The following is a 14,009-nucleotide window of genomic DNA, read 5'->3' on the forward strand; positions in this document are numbered from 1 at the left end:
ATGGCAAACATCTTATTTTTATTAGTTTTTCCATCTTTAATTCCTACGTATTCTGATTACATTTAATTAGCATCTGTGCCTGGATGTGCTGGGAACAGCAGCTGTTGGGATACAGTGTAATTTCCATTATTTTAGATAAATACAGTGCAAACATTGATCTGACATTTTGATTTGTTTCCTAAAATTCTCATTTTCCCCCAAAACTCATCTGCCAGGAAGTTTGAGATTAGGACCCACATATTAAAAAGCAGAAGAAAAAAAAATAATCAGAAAACCTTGCAAAACAGTGCAATGAAAAAACCTCTCCACCTCCCTAGTTTGGCTCTTTTTTTTTTTAATTTATCCTCAGATTTCTCCCTGCCAAGTTTCTGGGCTGCAAAGAGCCTTGGCCACACAAATCCATGGGAGTTTTTTCCCCACTGATAGAAGGAGATGAACCTTCCAGCCACAGAGACCTCTCATGTCCGAGCACTACAAGTCCCTTTCTTTCTCAGTTTTCCTGTTGTCACCCTCTGGTTTTCCAGCACAGATAACAAAAAAAGGCCACAGAGCTCCCATGGTTTGATTATTTTTGTAGATGAGCTTTCAAAGCCAACAAGGAATCCAAAGCAAATGGAGCCCTAAAAAAAGGCAACATTTTCCCTTTAAAGGTCCTTTAATAGCAGTTTGGATTGCTGAACACTGGAGTCTTTATCTGCATACACAGGCTAAATTACAGAGCTGTGTGTTTTAAGGGGCAGAACCAAAGGTCAGAATCCAGGCACTCTCATGTCCACTGTTATGATGAAAAGTCCTTTTATTTTACATTTCAGTTGTGGGAGTCTCAATAAAAGGGAGTCATGGAGCAGTGGGGGGACGACAAGGAAGACATTTGTGCCTCCCTTTAGAAGTGCTGTTAATGAAATGAACGAGGCTTTATCTCGCCAATTTATTTTGTAAATAAAACCCCCTTCACAACAAAGCAGCCTCTGCACAACCGCTGAGAAATACAAAAATAAATGGCACATCAGCTATGATCTTATGTGGGGGGAAAAAACACACTATAATTATGTTTGCCACGCAGCAGGGAGAGTTTCTGAAGAGGTTACACCTGAGCATTGTCTTCCCTGAAGAGGGGGAGGCGGATATTTGGCTGCCTGTGGATGAGCCAGGTTGTGGGAAGGCGTTTCCAGAGCGATTTCTCCCTTTGATAAACTCTGAACGCTCCTCCCTGGCAATGAAGGCTTTGAGCTTTTGCTAAGGCTGCCCCAGCTTTGTTCAGTGCTACACTGAGAGAGCCTTGAGATCCAGAGAAGCTCGGATAATGATGGCACAGGCAGTAAAATCGCTGGGAATCTGAGCAGATCAAGCCAGGCACTCATTCTGAAAATTAAAGTATTCCCAGGTCATCTCCATGCTAAAACTTGCACAGCACTGCTGAAGACCCTGCCAGCAGTTCCCCCTCTTATCCAAATCTACCTGGGAAGCTGTGCTGACAGCAGGGCTGGAACGAGGACAGAGCCACAAGGCTGGGCTATTTGGGGGATTCAGAGTTGTTTAAAGGCATTATACACCTCATACACCCCACAGTCCCTCCTCTCCACTGCTCAGCCTGGCAGGACCTTGAGAAACCTTTGGCTGAAGTTATATTTGATAGGCATGAAGTCATCAGGTGCCAGCTCTGAGTGCATTTTCTTCTCCTCTCTACCCAAAACTGGCTCAGACTAACCGGGGGTTCGGTTTCCCTTGCTGAAAAGGAATTGTTTCATCCAAGAATATCCTTAGAACACACAGATATCCTCATGGCATTCCTAACATAAATTGTGTAGGGTGTGGGGCCGTGTTTACTCGGGTTTTCTCTGCAAACAGGTCATGTGCAGGACCAGCACAGGTTATTTGCTGAGATTTACACAGGATTTCTTTCCCAAATCCCACCTCAGGTGACAGTGAATGTTCCCACTGTCATCTTTTCCCCTGGAAATGCTGGTTTGCCCCAACTCAGCAATCTTTATTAATAAAGTCTGTCAGTCCACATGAGTCAGTACAGAAATATCTACCAGCCTGCAGTTTGGATGGAGTTATTTTAAGAGGAAGAGCCTGAATTTATCCCCTAACATACTGCAGAGCAGCACTACCTGCCTTGTTTATACACCCCTAATGCTCTTAGTGCATCTAAAAGGGCTGAGATTTAGCTCTGCAGCTTTAAAAATAACTGCTTTATACAGAATATCAAACTATGTCTGTCACGAGCACAGTCATCATCCTTTCATATCCCATTTCATCATCCTTTCATATCCCACTTCATCTCATGAACACGCTATGAAATAAGTACAAGAAACATTTAATTCTCCATCACTAATAGGAGTAAATAATACTCTTGGAAGAGTTAATTATTAAGACACTGTAAAATTAAAATAACAAGCTGATAACAGTGGAAAATTGGCTTTTTATTGCCCTGGATATGGCAAGGGAGCTCAGTTTCTCTCACACAGAGCTCTAATGCTGACACAGTAAATCAGCACAGTACCTGAATATTCAATTTATCCTAGAGACTGCCATAAACAGGTTTCAGGATGGGGAAAATTTGGAAAAGTACAGAAACAAACAGCTGTAAATATAGAAGCAAACAGCAGCTCACACAGGCTGAGCCTCACTGCTGCAAACCCAAACCTCCCCAGTGCTGCAGCCACACAGATTAGTCCTCACTTCACCTATTCATGGAAAAAATGCTTAGCTAGAAATAACTTGTGGGCTTTGATGACAAATACACAGTATTTTACTTCTAGAACAAAAAGGAAGGGGGAGAAAAATCAAATTTTGGTATGAATCTATGAACTCCAAAAGAAAGCAGCTGGAATAGCACCCAATTTCTGCAAGGGATAGTGAAGGAATCTCCAAGGATTATCAAACAGGTTTCTGCTCCAGCCTTATAGTGGCAGATTTTGTAACTTTTGGAGTTTTGGGGAAAGAAAGACTCCAGTGGGAAACCTGAAAGGCTGCAGGATTCCCAAGAGGAGCAGGACTACAGGAAAACCCCTCACCTGGCTCCTGCCCACCTCTACAACAGCAGGATCAAAATAAAAAAAAAAAAAGAGATGGAAAAATTAAACAGAGGAATGTGGAGCAGAAACTGCTGCCATGGGATATTTTCCCAAACCCAGTGGAAAGTCCCAGGAAAAGTAGGTTCTTCAGAGGCCAGATTTGTTCTCAGGCTCTGCAGAAAATCCCACTGTGCCATAAATGTCTAATTGATGCCTTCCCACACAGTGCTCCTGGTGGACACCGAGAAAACACTCCCCAGTCCCAAGAGCCACCCGACACCTGTGCCAGGAGATGCTAGTTTTGGATGTCTGCTTGGGAAAGCAGATCCAAACCCCTGCAGAAGAGGTTTGGAGGCTCAGACGGGGCCCAAGACACTTGTTCTGAAAGGCAGGATAAGTCCTGGAAGCAGAACTGCCTTGACTGTGTTGGGAAAGCCCTGCCTGCAATGGATGCAGCTGTTGTTGCCTTCCTGAGTGTCCTTGGAAGAGGCAGAAAGGTGGGAAGCAGCTGCATTATCAGGAAAGATATTTGGAAAGAGCTCTCAAAACTGTCTGACCCTACACCACAGAGGCAGGAACTGGTGGTCTGAGAGATCCCTAATCTGCAGGAAGTCTAGCAAAGGTATTATTTGGGCACAGAGGACAAAACAGACTGTGCAGAGGTAAATCCCCCCCTGCATGGGCTCAGCTCCATCTGGCCAGGTATGATCCCAGAGCATGGCACTGATCCCAAACACCCTGGCACAGCTCAGCCAGCCTGGCTGGACTGAACTGAGTGAACTGAAACTGCACATTCACACTTCCCCCAGAGACTGAATGGATTAGTAACAGACTAAAGAGTTTATAAAGGTGGTTCCAGCCAACTTTTCCAGCATCTTTTCACCAAAGTCAGGAGGGAAAAAAAAAACAAACAAACAAACAAAAAGAAAACCCCAAACTCCTCAATGTGGTTTTCTTTGAGATGAATGATGATCACTGCCAGTGTTGGTGAATCCCAGCAAAGACAATGTCACATGTTTGGACTTTGCAAGGCTGTGAGGGACCTCTTGCAAGGACATTTCTTCCCCATATCCCATCTAACCCTGTCCTCTGGCAGTGGGAAGCCATTCCCCCTTGTCCTGGCACTCCAGGCCCTTGGAAATAATCTCTCTCCATGTTTCTTGTCAGCCCCTTCAGGCACTAAAAGGCCCCAGTTCAGTCACCCCAAAGCTTCTCCTCTCCAGGCTGAACAATCCCAACTCTCCCAGCAGAGCTGCTCCAGCCCTCTGATCATTTAGCCTGCTTAAATCCCAAACCAGATCTCTGTTCTCCGTTTCTCTTTCACTGCAAGTGTCAGTCCTACTAATCCTTTCCCTGAGAGGAGAAGGGACTGACTCGGGAGGCCCTGCAAGAGCAATTAGTCCTATTAAATCAGATCCTGATGAGATCAGTCCATAAAACGAGGGCTCAGAGGGGGAATGACACAAAGACTCCCAGAGGAGGATTTCACCCCTCTGAGACCACGTGGGAGGTCTGCTACAGCCTCCTGCACTTCTCTCTGTACTTCAAACAGCTCCAGAGACTTTGTTTGTCTTCCCTTATCAACACCGAGTTTGATGTCCTGGCAAAGCCGGCGGTTTCTAGGAATAGGTTCCTTCCCAAGACATCTCTGACTCCCAAAAATCCACATTCCCATGGGAAGTCACAGTTAAATGCTTCATTCCTCTGGAGAAGCTACCAAGAACGTAGCAATGAGACAAAGTTTCTCCTTTAGAAACAAAAGGCAAACCCCCACGGCTGAAGACGAAAATAAAACAAAATTTAAGAGGAGAGGAAAACTACTAAAACAAGGGCTGGGGAAGTGTAGGCTGCTCCTCAGCATGGTTCCTGAAAAGCTGCTGCTGCTGCTTCTTCCTTTTCCCTGCCTACAGCAGCAGGAGCCCACAGCTCTTTTTTCTTCCCTCAGGTTCTGGAGCTGTGGTGCAGAGGTGCAACCTCCCAACTGATGTGCATGAGGACAGGCTAATCCAAGGATTTAAACCTTCCTTCTCCCCCTGTCTCGCTGCATTACTTCTCCCATACTTTATGAAAACAGCAACAACCATAAAAGGAGGAGCCTTAACACCTATTAATATAGTTTCTAAAAAAAAAAAATGAGGGTGTCTGTTTGTCACGGTGTGACTGTTACTCACATGAGAGCCCAAAACTTGTACCTTGTCACCTGATTTACGCACAGCCCCGCTGATGGATCTTCCCCTCCTAATGCAGACATCAAATGTGACACGCTGCAGCTGACAGGTTCAGCCAGAGCAGGAGCACAGGGGGGAAACATCTGGTTTCAGATGTGGGATATCACATTTATCCTCATTAGTGCGAGGCGAGCACCCACACACAGCTCAAACCTGTCACCGCGGCGCAGATTGAAGATGTGCCTCCCTGACAGACACCTCGCCAGCTCTGCACATTTTCAAGTGCTTGCAGGGAATTTTAGAAACATTGTGGCCAAAGGCAGGATGCAAACCTGCAAAACTACGACTTGCAAAGTGTTTAGGGATTTTTTCCCCCCCTCCCCTTAAAAAAACAACCAAAAACCTGGGGGCGGTGGACTCATTTTAGAGGCAGAATATGATTAACCAGTGAGAACCTTTTTTGGCTCTAAAAACCCTTCAGTTTTAAGACAAACAATCTGTTGAGCCACTCTTGGAGTAGCAAACTTTCTCACAGCAGAGGGGATATTTCTGACATGTTTATTTTACCCTTTTCCCTCCCAGTCTCCTCAGCCTGGGAGAACTCTCCTGCTGGAGGTACTCACAGCATCAATGTTTAATGCTTCCCCTGCTATCACAAATACATTAACTTCCACCCTCAGTGCACAGCTGTCAATTATTTTTCTTTGTGTTGCCCACCTCTCTTTACCCAATTCAGTTAATATGCAAAAGTTGTGGGGGTTTCTTAGTGAACATGAGGGGATTGAGGGTTGTTCCTCACCTTGAAACACGGCAGAACCTGAAGGAATGCCAGTTCCTACTTTGGTATTTCATGTAAATCCTTCTCCAAGTTCATGAGAGCCACCCAGGACAAATGGACATTTGCTTTTTGCCTCCAGAGCCCCTTAAAACCAGCTCCCTTCCCATGGGGCTCCAGGGAAAACCTTGGTGGGGAACAGAAACACTGCTTGGGATCACCCCAATCCCACAGCTCTCCACATCCCCACTGGGATCTCTGTCCTGGGAAGTGTCTCCCAGGCCCAGGACACACTCTGTGTTCCTATTTAATGATCACACAGACCCCAGTTGGCTGCTGAGGGACACACAAATATTCAAAATGCTGTAAAGAGCAAAACCCTGCCTGAGGTCAAGGAAGGACAGAGTGGCTTTTAGGGAGCCCTTTTGTGCCTCAGTGTGGGTGCAGCCCTTGGTGTTCCCCTCCTCTCTGGAAGAAACATGTTGGCATCAACCTCAGGAATTGTGTTACCTGCCCCAAGGTACCCCTGGCTCCCTGCATTTCATACAGGAGGCATTTCCAAGGTGGCCTGTGCCACAGATCCATCGGCCACAGCGATCCCACAGGGCTGAAGCACAAGCAGGATGAAGCAGGAGAAATGAAGTGTGTTAGAGATGGGCTATGGTGGGGCCAGCAGCAGTCCTGAAAGCCTGAAGAAGCCCTTATATTCCTAGAGGTGGGAATTTGGCCAGCAGGACACAGGCTGCAGGTAGAGTTACTCCAGGGAACAGTAACAAAAAACCTTATTAAACTTGTTAAAAGCAAAGCAGCTCTAAATGTAGGATTCTGCTGGCTGAGAAATTTCCATTTCAGCTCCTGGCTTAAAGCTTTTTCTCACTGCTAACTCTAAGAGGAACAGGAGCCCAAGTTCAGCCCAAATCCACATTTCCAAAGCTTCAGACCTGGTAGAAACAGCAATCCTTGGGGTTTGGTGCCTATGACCCCCTCTGTCTCTGTGCAGCAGGGCTGTCCCTGGAGAGAAGGTCCCAGAAGGGTCTCCAGCAACCACAATGCTCATTCCACAGCTCCTCAGGGCTGTATCTCATGAGAGCCCCCCAGGAAACCAGGCAGGGTTCCAGTTCAACCCTACCTCTATTTCAATGGCTTAAAAATAGATGAATAATAACAACACCCCAAAAAACAAACTAAAGAAGGAAAGCCAAAACCAAACCATCAAACCTTTTGCATAAAACTTTTCAGATTAAAAAAAAAAAAAAGCAGAGTCAGTCCAAAAAGTCCAGCTGGAGACCCAGGAGAGGGAAGACTCCCAGGACTGGGGCAGCTTCCCCTCCTGGAGGAGCAGATTAGCAGTTCCTGGGTTTAGAGGGTGAGACTGGACACATCCATTTGTACCAGTGCTGCTCTTGCTCCTGATAACAAGAAGAAAAGCAGGGATGGCAGGAATTCTGATGGAACACATGGAACAACAGGACAAAGAACACAAAGTCTTTACACAGTTACTGCAGGCAGGGAAGAGCCAAGGCCATTTGCCCAGGTGGGAAAACTGCACAAATGAATATGACTGAGCATGTAAACTCAGAATTGGGCATCATGGAATTACCTTTCTGCTGGAGCTAAGGACAATATGGAAAAGTGGAGGTGAGCTTTCTCCTGGCTCTTTGCTGAGGTACAGTCTACAGCCATTCCCACACAAGGAGTGCAGGGAAGCTGGAATTACCTTTGGAAAGCAGGGGAGCCCACAAAAGAGCTGCAGAGGGACTTTGGACAAGGGCCTGGAGAGCCCAAGAGGGAATGACTTCACAGTGACACAGGGCAGGGTTAGATGGGATATTGGGAAGGAATTGTTCCCTGTGAGGGTGGGGAGGCCCTGGCCCAGGTTGCCCAGAGAAGCTGTGGCTGCCCCTGGATCCCTGGAAGTGTCCAAGGCCAGGTTGGACGGGGCTTGGAGCAACCTGGGCTAGTGGGAGGTGTCCCTGGTGCATTTAGGCAGTTTTAAGGTCCCTTCCAACCCAAACCATTCTGTGGTTAAAGCCTCATCGAGCTCTACTGAAGAAGAAAGAATCTGAGGTCAACACTCGTCATCGTTTTAAGATTCACTGAGCTCAGCAAACAGGTTTTAACATTCATGGTGGAGAAGCAGAACACTCAAGGATCATCACTCAAGAGGTCTCATCAGGACCAGCAGAGGAGTCTCCTCGTGTCTGCAGAGGAGAAAATCAGACCCGACGGCGCTGCTGCTTCCCCAGGACACACGAGAGCCCAGTAATGAACAGCAAACGTGATGGAGGCTCCCAAATCCATCTCACTTAAATTAGGATATAAAATCAGTCCAAGCAAACAGCCCCCGTGCACAGCTCAGACTTCTGGTAAGACACTCCATCTAAACGCTGAATCATGAATTACAAACAAGCACAAGAGTGTTGGCCACCAAATCACCTCCAGGACTAATTTTTATCCATCTTAATCACGGCCTGAAGGCCAAGAAAGGAAAGAGTTAGTGGAAGGAAAACGGTGCTTATTTGATTTCTTTTGAGAAATACCTCTCAGTGACACCCCAAGATGGGTTTGTCCAGTAGAGGTTTGTAAAGAAGAGTTTATCTTTGGGTGTGGTGTGTTCATAATTGAGAGATGACACAGAAGAGTTTATCTTTGGGTGTAGTGTGTTCCTAATTGAGAGATGACACAGAATGATAAGGCAAAACGAGCTCCTGAGCCCCTTCCCAGAACCACAGTCCAGCCCATTCGATACAGTCTTCTTCCATTTCCATGACTTCACCACCACTCATTGCATTATGTCTAAACATAGGCCATCAACTCCTCATAATTCTGTTTGCAAGGCATTATGCATATTTAGGGAGCTATCTAAATAACCTTAAATTAAGTTACAAGGCCAAGCAAAGACTGGGGGAGAGCCAAGTCGTGCCCTCACCCACAGGGCTGCCAGAACAACGTGGGCAAGCTCCAGTGCCCAACAGACACAGAAGTTTTGGCACACATTTGTTGTACCTTCATCATCAGATGGCCAGCTGATAAATAATCATAATAAATGTAATCAAATCTGATAAATAATAGAGTTATCTGAGTACCAAGCCCTGTTCAATACCACAAACCATGGTGGAACACAGCTCTGCCCATAAATCCCCCCCCTAAAAATCCTCTCCAAGGTATGGGAGGAGGCTGAGCAGGAGAGAAGCACACCCAGATTTTGACAGGTCCTGTTGTTATGGGGGGGCTTTCAAGGGACCACATCAAACACAACATCCAAAACCAGCTGTTTTGGATAAACAAAAATACCACGAGCAACCTTCTGATGTGAGAGGGATTTGGGAAGCAAGCACAGAGCTGGGCAGGGAAAAACCTCCACATTTTCACTAGGAAAAAAATGCTATTTAAAGGCAGGGCTTTATATTATCCACAGGACAGATTCTCCACCTCCAAGTACTCAAACAAAGGACTGAGAAGTTTAAATCTTTCCATGTAATGCTGGGAGTAGAAACACTTTGGCAACACCCCCCCCAACACTTCACAGAAACACCACCTGAACCTGCAAAATTTCAAACTATGAAAAGCCAAAGGAATTAAACCTGTGCCTTGAGAAAGGACTTCACCTTAAAAGGACAGAAGATTAAAGTTGTTTTGGGAAACTAGTGAAGAGCATTTGCAGCTATACGGCCTCGAGATTTTGGCAGGAAACCTTGTTTAAAGGATGGCTTACTGCCTTGAGAATAGTTTTGTTTCAAAGAACAATTTCAGGGATTAATGTACACATGGGCAAGCGAGAAACCTCCACTCCCCTCAGGTGTTACCTGGCCAAAATGTTTTTGAGCCTACCAGACAGTTCTGGAGAGGAGCAAGAAGAATTTGATAATCATCTGTCCATTTGCATGGTACCAAATCCCACCAGGAGTTTGCTTGCTGTGTTCTCTGAATGACAACAGGGACATTTCCCTCAAAACTCACTCTGAGAAGAGGGATGCTGGATGGACCAAGCTTAGTAACTCCTACAGCAGACATGCACTTCCTGACAAACCAAAACCCCAAACATACTTAAAATCTGCTCAGTTTGCCACGTGAAGAGCGAGGAAACTTGGAAAGGAGAAGATACCAAATGCAAAGAGCTGACATTTTGGAGAAGAGCAGCACTGGCAACACGGATCCCCTGGGAAGGTTTTCAGAAACCTGAATATCCACTGCTCTCGTGTCCCACCCGGAAAACAAACCCCTGCCACAACACACACTGTGACAAATCAGATGTGCTAAACTGCAGCTGCTGCAATTATTTTGTGCCCAGGAGGGGAAAATACCATTTCCTATTATCCCAAGCATGGCTGCTGCTGAGAGCCCCATGTGCTCTGCCAACATTCATAGCCCTGCCCTCCCAATGCCCTACGAGGAGTGGGCTGTGACCATATTCTCCTTGGTTTAGCAGGCATCTCCCATTTCCAGAACACCAATCCTTCTGTTGAGTCCCTAATTTATACAGCAAACCGTTGGTATTGTCTCAAAGCCAAAGAACTATATTTAGTGGAGGTTTATTCTGAGGGATCTCAGTGCAAGGTTAACAGCTTTCACCTCCTTTCTTTATATAGGGAGGCACACAAATCCAGGCAGAAATTTTCCAGGCAGAAGTAATCCACACAATTTTTCAACCACCATATTTAGACAACGCCTTCAACCTTTTTCTTCGAAATTATTTTTCCCACGAAACAATGTTTTTGTCTCTGCACGTGTTAAAATAAAAGGGAATTTCAACCCTACCTTCCATGACGTACACCAGGGAACCCACATCTCCCTCCTTGATGATGCAGCTGTCTTTGCCATACTCCACGGGGTACATACAATCCACAATCTCCTGGATCTGGGACAGCTCCAGATTCTTCATGAAGTCATTGTCAAGGATTGCTTCCTTTATCAGCTCCTTGGACCTGTGGCACAAAGAGAAAGACAAGAGTTTATCGACGTGTCCACCAGCCCAGTTCATTTATAGTGACCTTCAGCACAACAATTTTTCCTTGGGGGAAAAAATTCAGCATTTTCCCCAAAAACACACAGAGAAGTAAGAAAGAAATGTTACAGAAACATTAACTTGTAATTATATGTTGTAATCAAGTTTTAGATACATCAGGTATCGAAATAAAAACAGATTCCACGCCGGTTGCAAGATCCTCTTTTAGCTACAAGTTTCATGTGTGTGTAACACCAAAGAATAACGTGGCTACTTGGAATATCTTCCATATACAGAACTGAAAGGAAATACAAACAAGAAGTTAAAGGATTTATGACTGAGTTTATTATATTTTCTATTCCTTATACAAACTGGAGCACAACAAAGTGTGCTGCTGCACTGACTCTTGGAGCATTAATCTAAGGGTGTTCTAATCACTCCAGGAGGCACCACTGGTACAGGAATAACACCGCCTTTGATTCATTTATTTGCTGACTACATGGAAAATTCCAAAGTCCTATCAGTGTGCACAGAACTCTCCGTGCAGTTCTGGCTCGGCACAGGAGTGGGTTGGAAGTTTGGAGCCCTCAGTGGCCACTTTGCCAAGCTGGGTAAGGAAGGAGATGTTCCTGAGGACACAGACACTGAACTCCCTGTTCCCCTGCTCTCTGGGAGCCCACCTGGAACGGGCACACATGGCCCAACCTGCTCACTCCAGAAAAGCCTCTGCCCATGTCCTCTCATGAGGGAAAACAGAACCACTGACGCGTTTTTCCTGATTTTCCCCAGATTCTTCCCATTTCTACAATTAAAGTGCTACTACACGGTGAGTCACTGCAGTGAACCTTCCAGCCCTCCCTTCAGACTGCCAAGCTCGACACCATCCAGTGTTCATGCAAATGAACAGCTGAGAATGGGAAATCTCGGTCTAGACCAAAAGCAAAGCCCCCAGAACACCCACAAGCCCTTCACTTGTCACCCTGCAGCTCCCCTTCTGTGGGCTGAGTGATCTGCTGCTGTGACACAGCCCAGGCACACAGCAGTTCCCTGCAGAGCTGGTGCATTCAGGAGTGCTTTATCTTCTGGAAACATGAGCACAAAGAGAGGCTTTCAAAGCAAGGCACAACTAATGGAGTGCATCTTCTTGACAAGGAGCCAAACGGGGATCTCAGGAGACCAAACCCAGCCAGCCTTGGAGATACCCTGCCTTTGCTCCAGCCCTTGTGCAGGACACCTCAGGGTCATCTGCAGCACAGGTCCAGCTCAATAATGTTTGAGATGCTCTGGACAGTTTTGAGGTTCTTCCAGCAAAACATTCTGCTTGCCATCAGAGTCCATCAGGACTGACCAGGTGATGAAACAGGACCAGAATTCCCAAGTTCTGTCTGCAGGACAACCCTGCTATAAAACCACTGTGCTCCTGAGAACCTTAGTTTGAATTTACACACCAACACTCCAATTCCTTCTGTGTGCAAATCAAACCCTTCATCTGTGCTATTTGTTCCCTTCAGTACAGTGAGAAGCTGGTAATTTGTAAGGCTGCCCAGATAACCCAATTTCCTACTCCCTCCTCCTGTGGAAGAGCTTCCCATGCTGTGCCTTGGCTTAGCACTGCTCTTTTGGTCTTAGCCACCCCTACAGGTCCCCCCAAATCCTAACAAAGACACTAATTATTAATGTTACTCAACTGCCTGCCCAAAAAGGAAAGCATAATAAGGGCCTTGGCATCAGTCATACCAACTTGCATTTCAATTTCAGGCATTTACTTCATTCCAAGGCTCAAAATAAAGCTTTCTCCTTGGTAAAATAAATCAGCCTTTCGAGTGGAGGGGCTGCAAGAACAGCCACAAAGGGTGGAGGGAATTCCTGGTTCAAGTCAGACCTCCCCTGTTGCCTTCAGCACAAAACAATGCTCTCCTTGTGGGAATCAGACCCTGGGAAATTCGGTCTAAACCACGGCAAAGGAGCAGGAAAACCTACTGGAAGCCAGTTGGACTCGATGGTCTTAAAGGTCTTTTCCAACCTTTATGATTCTGTTCTGGGGAGAAGCAGCAAAACATACCCAGTGGGAACAAACTTTGGGAATTCCTGGTATTATGACAGTGTGAGAGCTCACCTGAACCACCTGATTCACAGCCCCCAGCCTTGAACATGGACACATCAGGGAAGCTCAGAGGCCCACGAGCCATTCCAAGCCTTTTAACCACAGCACAAAATATATCCACTAAGAAGAAAAACGCCCTGGCCGGGACATCAGTGACAGAGTTTCATCTCTGCCACATCCAAGCATCTTCAAATTAAACACCCACATAGAAGGGTCTGGATAAAAGCTCAGTCATCCCGAATGTAAGTGAAAGAGATGTTATTAGTTAAGGATTATTAGTTAAGGTGAGACTTTGGCTACAAGGAGCACGAGGGAAACGCACCCCCAGCTGCCCTGAAACAGTGCTGGATGGAGGAGCAACCACCTTGAGACCCAACTGCTTATTTATGGGAGTATTTCATGGAATCACAGAATGGTTTGGGATGGAAGGGGCCTTAAAGGTCATCTCATTCCACTCCCCACCACCACAGACTAAACCACACTCCATAGTTTGGCAGCTAGGGCAGGAAATATTCCATCCGTTTTTTCAAATAAAAGAAGGAAAAAGCTGAGTTTGACATATTTGAAAATGAGTCCATACTAAAAATACATTGTCATAGCTACTATAAGAGTTCCTCTATTGTTCCCTGCGAGAGAATATTCATCACTCTAATAATTCAGAAAAATTATTCATGCAGTGTCATTACCAGGCCCACACACCAGCCCATGCCAGGCCTTCAGCAGCTTCCACGTTATTTTATTCCATGGTTTTCTTCCAGTGCAGCTCACAGGTGCCATTTAACATAAGTACCAAAGAAAAAAAAAAACTATTTATTTTTATGTTGAATCCCAGGATCGCTGAGGTTGGAAAAGCCCTCCAAGGTCACCAAGTCCCCCCTGTGCCCGATGCCCACCTTGTCCCCCAGCCCAGAGCACTCAGTGCCACAGCCAGGCCTTCCTGGGACACCTCCAGGGATGGGCACTCCAAACCTCCCTGGGCAGCCCCTGCCAAGGCCTC

At 46.1% G+C, this 14,009-nt stretch overlaps 1 protein-coding gene across 5 annotated transcripts in view; it reads right to left on the reverse strand.

The window, feature by feature from the left end:
* Window positions 1-14,009, reverse strand: part of PRKG1 (protein kinase cGMP-dependent 1) — a 395,239-nt gene that overhangs the window by 322,165 nt on the left and 59,065 nt on the right. For all 5 annotated transcript variants that reach the window (XM_027665603.1, XM_027665605.1, XM_027665602.1 and 2 more), the window contains exon 2: window positions 10,722-10,888. In XM_027665603.1, the coding sequence (XP_027521404.1) occupies window positions 10,722-10,888 (167 nt within the window). The remainder of the gene's footprint in view (window positions 1-10,721; window positions 10,889-14,009) is intronic.

This window comes from Corapipo altera, unplaced genomic scaffold (assembly GCF_003945725.1).
Source record: "Corapipo altera isolate COAL_440 unplaced genomic scaffold, ASM394572v1 161, whole genome shotgun sequence".
NCBI classification, from domain to species: Eukaryota; Metazoa; Chordata; class Aves; order Passeriformes; family Pipridae; genus Corapipo; species Corapipo altera.